Source organism: Cuculus canorus, chromosome 27 (assembly GCF_017976375.1).
Source record: "Cuculus canorus isolate bCucCan1 chromosome 27, bCucCan1.pri, whole genome shotgun sequence".
Taxonomy (NCBI): domain Eukaryota; kingdom Metazoa; phylum Chordata; class Aves; order Cuculiformes; family Cuculidae; genus Cuculus; species Cuculus canorus.
In genome coordinates this window covers 483,181-489,180 of record NC_071427.1, presented here as the reverse complement: position 1 = coordinate 489,180, position 6,000 = coordinate 483,181, and the positions used below count along the sequence as shown (strand labels likewise).

The 6,000-nt window shown below is 43.9% G+C and overlaps 1 protein-coding gene across 1 annotated transcript in view; it reads right to left on the bottom strand.

Annotated features, from left to right (window-relative positions):
• Window positions 1-1,453: 1,453 nt before the first annotated feature.
• The window catches only part of ELAVL1 (ELAV like RNA binding protein 1), a 45,792-nt gene continuing 41,245 nt past the window's right edge, over window positions 1,454-6,000 (bottom strand). The window contains exon 6 of the mRNA XM_054050187.1: window positions 1,454-5,160. Within this exon, the coding sequence (XP_053906162.1) occupies window positions 4,836-5,160 (325 nt within the window). The 3' untranslated portion in view covers window positions 1,454-4,835. The remainder of the gene's footprint in view (window positions 5,161-6,000) is intronic.

Below are 6,000 nucleotides of genomic sequence, written 5' to 3'. Positions count from 1 at the left end.
AGCTTGAAGAACAAACTGAATTCAACCCTTTAGTATGCAGACACTGTCTAAATCGGGATCACAAGAGAACTAAACATGCTAAGCTACTCTGATTCCGCTCATTTTACAGCCTTTCTGATACTACGAGCTCCTCTGCAGGAGCTGCGCTTGCCTCTGCCAGTTTGCACAAAGCACACAGCAAGAGAAGAGGTTCCTTTTGGTATTTCCTGTGCAATTTCCCTACCTGCACATGGTTAACATGAGGTTTAAAATGTGCTCAGGCTTGTGGCTAGCTTTCCACACAGGGGTGAATTCCATTCATAGTGGAAATCTGGGAAGCAAATATAGTTACTGAGCAGGAGTAAAAGCTCGTTAATAAATCAACAGACTGGAAAGACCAAGTGTGGATAAAGCCTTCAAAGAATTTCAATTCTGACAAAACTCTTCTTTTTTTTTTTTTTACGTCCTAAGAAAACCTTATTTATTTATTTAATTCTGTACAACACAAATCAAGCCCAGAACATCTTCAGGAAAGTTGAGAGGTGACTCAACCACAACCAGGACAGTTTTGCTCTTAACTAGGCTTTGTCTCATTTTTAGAGTGAAACTCCAGTCTTGCAAAGAAAGACGACTGCTCACGTAGTTTTGGAAGCAGCCCCACAGCAGTGTTTCAAAGCCGTGCCTTGTCCTGCTGAGAGTCCTTCTGCAGCGCCAGATACGAGTGCATGAAGAGAGCGGGGAAAGGAGAGGTACCAAGTAAGGGCAGCAGAGCTTCCCTTTTGAAAGGAATATCAAGCTAAACCAAAGTGAGCCTAAAGCTAAAAGTGACAAAGCAAATTGCCACAGAGGCCAGGCTCAAGGGGGCCTGGTTTGCAGGCTGCTTCCCAACAAGATGGCTCCTGGCCAGAAGTGCAAATCCAGAGTGACTCAGCGCCGGAAAAAGCTATGGAAGCAAAGGCCAGTTGCTGCTGGACTGCTAAGCTTGCAGACAAGCTCTGTCTTTGTGAAAATGAATGAGTTGTGGATGCACAGCAAACAGGCCCATTTGAAAAGTGAGCCCAGAAGCCTGACAGCAGCATCACTGGCCTCGCCGTTGGTGTTCCCCATCAGAAAAACTTCAGCTCTGAGGTGAGCTACCCTGACCATAAGGAGATGGATGAAAAAGCCTTCTCTCCCCTTTTGTTTTTAAACACAGGCAGATAAACTTCTCATTTTGTCCCCATCTTTGTCTGTCTGATGAAAGAAGTAAAAAGGCAAAGGTGTCATCCAAATTGCAGGTTCCCGAAAGCCAGGCTAACCCTTCAGAAGTGCTGACACAAATATCCACATCCCAAGACATGATAATACTCTTTGACCTCCACTCACGAGACCCTGCGATAGCAGCACGGCCATAACTGTGTTTTCATCAGGAATTGTACCCAATGCTGCAGAAGCAGTTCCCTGCAGGTGCTCTGCATCCCAAAGCATTCCCATCACAGCTTCTCCCTACGGCACATCTCCAGTGTGGATCATGAAATCCAGGTCTTGAAAATCTGATCATGATCCCATTCTAATCCAATAACCAAGACTTTCAAGTCTTACCCCACTTAGCTTGCTGAGTCTCAGCAGAGACAGGAGACACCTCTGGTTTGAGGACAGCCTTTGGTTTACAAAGATCCCATTAGCATAGAGGCAGAGAGAGCATCATCTGACAGAAACATCTCTCTTTTCTCTAATTAAAGGATGAAAAAGCAGAACACATCCACAGTTGTTCTAAACTCCCGGAGGATTGAAAACCCAAACCCCTCCTGAAACAGGAACACCCAAGGGAGAGCTCCAAAGGAGGGAATGCAGGATGACACGGGGTGGAAAGCAACTGCTGATTCCTTTTGGGTAGAAAAGCTGTTGGTGGATTACTTCTTGTCAGAATTTAGTTTCCACTTCCAGAAGTTTCCCTTTGGACTTTACTAGCTGGATGCACGGGCTGTTGTTTAGGACCAAAAGCATAAAGAGTATCTTCACCACCTCTTCTTGACATAAGCTCATTATGCCATGCACTTATCAAATGTTAGAATGGTGCAGACCACGCAGTTCTGGTGGCAGCTCTCAGTACCTGAGCAGGACTTTGCCCAACTCAAGCAGCAGTGCCTTGGGCACAGAAATTGCTCAGCAACTGTTTTCAGAGCAACTATCAAAGGAAGCCTGGATCAGATGTTACCTAAAAGAGAAACAATATCCTGCATTGCCTTTTTATTTAGCAAAGAATAAGAGTGAAAAAATAGGGAAGCAGTCAGATGACAATGATGCCAAAGAGCCTCCAGGAAGAGTTTTAGGACTGGCAGCTGGAGAACTCCCCCAGTGTGCTGCTGAGCTGGCTGCCAGGGCCAGCACACTCGGAATGACTATGGATGCAAAGTTATATCTATAGGGTGTCATTTGTCACAAGTCTGAACTCTACCTAAGTGCTGTGATAAAATAGCAACCCCCATTCAGCGCGAAAATTAATCTTGTATGAAATAAGGTAAGAGAGAATAATGGGAAACTGGAAATAACTGCAGACCCACTCCTGTGCAGCAGGACAGCGCGAGGTTATGAGGTGACGGGACACAGTGAAAGGACTTCTCTACAGGTTTAATTTGCGAGAAATCCCCTGAATGCTTCTGAACCTCTCCTTCTGCACAGAAAAGAAGTACTAATTGAGGTGATAAATGATGAGAAAACGATGGAGAAACCTGGAATAGACTCTGGAACAGACAGTGGGAACACACACTTTGTGGGGTGGGAGTTGGTTGGTTGCTTTGTCACAGCCACTGTTTTATAGACCACTGTGCTTCTCACAAGACGCCAGAATGAAGAGGACAGGCGGGAAAGGCAAGGCTGTGTGTCTTCATAGCAAAAATCTCACTGCCATTCATGGCACACGAGCTGAAGAACACTGGGAGGCTGCTCGCTGTGCCAAGGCTTAGCTACACAGCTTTTTGTATGCCATAAGCAGCTCCAGGAACACCCGCGATGGCATTTCCCAGGCAGGGCTGAAGGTGATGGATGGAGACGAGCAGGCAGTACTGCCGTGCCGCAGCCGCAGGGACACCGATGCAGACACCTCCAGGCTGTGCAAGGCCACAGACCTCATTGCAGGACAAGGAGAAACTACTGCAAACACAAGGCAAGAGCAAGACAAGCAGGCAGCATGGAACAACCTCTGCTGTTGGAAAAGAAACTTTGGGACTGAGAGTTTCACCTATGAAAAGGAGACAACAAAACTGCCACTCTGCCCTCTTCCACCCTTGCTCTGCCTCGAGGCAACTGAACACAAACACTGGACCTGGGCGCTGTCTGCGTCAGTCTCTGGTTGTGCACAGTATCCACATGTTGCCTTCACCTGGCGGAGAAATCCTTGTTGGGTTTCCTACCAAGGAACACCTGCAGGGCTACAACCGCTGTGCAACAGCTTCTCTGTGACAGATTTACTGTAGTGCTCTTGGTTCAACCCTTATTCTTGGACTCATCTGTCAAAGGAGCGACTGAGAGCGCCTAAAGAGGAACTGCAGTTCTAAAAGCAACACTCCGAAAGCTGGACACTGTGTGCAAATAATTAGCAAAAAAATAACAGAAAATAAAAAACAAAACAAAATTTGAGCAAAACAAAATCAAATTTAATGTTCTTAAATGCAAAAGTAAAAACAAACAAAAAACACAAAAAAGCAAAAGAAAATTAACAGAAACAGAACAACTCAAAGTTTCAAGGCAGTCTGCAGAAAACTTGGGGGATTCATCTTTAAATCTACAAATCAAAGGGGGTTTCTGTTAATATCTAACTTGCAAGGAGTAAGTACTTTTCTGCTGAGTGTTCCATAAGTAAAGCTAGATGTCAAAACAAAATCCTATTAAAATAGAAAAATCTAGCACTCATTAGAAGGGATGCGAGAAATACAATGCTCAAATGTTTATAACTGGTTTGTCTTTACAAAACAGAGCTACCAGAGGAATCCAAACTAGAAGTATCTTTGACAATGAGTAAGTATCTTGCCGTGTTATAATGTACCAGTAAGTAGTGCACCATGCATTAAATATTTGGACAGAAGAGATTCGTTTTGAGAAAGTAGTGACACGTATTCACGCTCTCTTTTTGGAGTTTCATTTTGACACTGAAATCTTCCTGGAGTTTCTTTGAAACTCTTTGGTCCGTTCCTATTCAAAAGTGGGCTTTAAAAGTAATGTTCTAAAACCTCCCAATTTGACAGCTTGGCGTGCAGCTTAACTTACCTCCTCAATGGTGTTAAAAGTTATGCCGGCATGCTACTACTTACAAGACCTTGCCTTTAGAAAGCCTCATCCTCAACTATAAATGTAATAGTGAGTATTAACTGAGCAAACAATTCACTGGCAACTAAAACATTAGTATTTCTCAATTTTTCTTCCATACTACCAAGGCTGGGGTAGAGAAGGTTAGGGGAGGAAAAACAACAACAAAAAAAACCCAAGAAAATTCATTAACTCAGCCTGATATTTTTCAGCAAATTCCAGTTTTTGCAGACAACATTCAATGGAACAAATGCGAGTCTCATAAGTGAAAGCATGCTTCAATTTTACCACCATCCAGAGGGTCTGGTTAATTCAATCTGCTTGAGATTTCAGGGGATTTTTAATATGGTTTCAATGAAATAACTTAAAGGAACTTAAAATTGGTCTAACATTGTGGGATTTCAAACATTTGAACATGTCAGTTGCATCCCAGAATATAAAACCTTTTCCACTTCTCATTTAGACTAAAGACAAACACTTGTGAAAATTGGCGCAAAATGAGTTTTACACTAACAAAAATGTTTCAACTTCTGTCACTCCATTATCTATTCCATACAAAAAGCACGAGCAAGTTATTTGTGAGACTTGTTGGTTTTGAAGGAAACCTGTAAGATTTTGTCCCCCAGGCGGTAGCCGTTAAGACTCGCTATGGCCATTGCAGCTTCTTCATAGTTTGTCATGGTCACAAAACCAAACCCTTTGCACTTGTTGGTGTTGAAATCTCGAATAACTTTCACATTGGTAACCGCACCAAAGGGGCCAAACATCTGCCATAGGATTCCCTCATCAGCATCTTGACCAAGGTTGTAGATGAAGATACACCAGCCAGAAGATGCGTTTCCTGGAACATTTACACCAGAAAGCCCACTCATGTGATCTACACCCATAGGAGAGAACCTAGCAAATAAAAAGCACAACATTGCATGTAAAAGTTCAATTCAATTCAGCAAGTTAACTTGAATGGGAAGCAACTGAGAATGAATATATTCTACAAGGACATCAAAACCGTCAGAAAGAAACGTTTCCCCATTCACACTGACAATCAAATTGAGAGCTGCCAGGGAAAAAACAGTTAAGTATTCCAATAGGGAACTATCCTTAGCAAGGCAAGATTCCGTGATCACCTTCACTGGGGACTTGGATTGATCTCAAACTCAGCAGGGCTGCTAGGAGTGCTCATGGCATTGGGGCAGAACTGCTCGGGTGCAGGGAACAGGCAACACCCCCCTAGAGGCCCCAGCTTGGCAAGCCACCCTCGGGCATCTCCACTAAAGGAGTTTGCATCCCATATCCTGCTTTTCTTGCCTCTGAAGTAGCATGTTGGGAACTCAGGGAAGGAAGGGGAGTGTGTTTGTTTTTTAGGAGTAGGGATTGTGTGCATACATTTCATTTTTAGTGGAACAGAAGGAATCCCACTCCCTCGTCCACTGTAGGGCAGCAGGAGCGGGCAAACACTCCCAGCACCAGCAGGCGACTAAACACACCCCAGCGATGCACACTCCCAGCTCCAGGCAACTAAGGAAATGGTGGCACGTCCTCCGCCAGCTCTCGGAAGCTGTGATGCCCCACGTTTCTGGCTGCAGAAGTTACATCTTGGGGTTTTATTGTGTAATACTGGTTATGCAGATATTCACACTGTAGCAGCTTTCAAACATCAAAATAGCAAACCATATTTAAGAACACAGTGTCAGTATTCATTTACTGTTTTCTTAATAATTTTTACACCAACTTTATAGG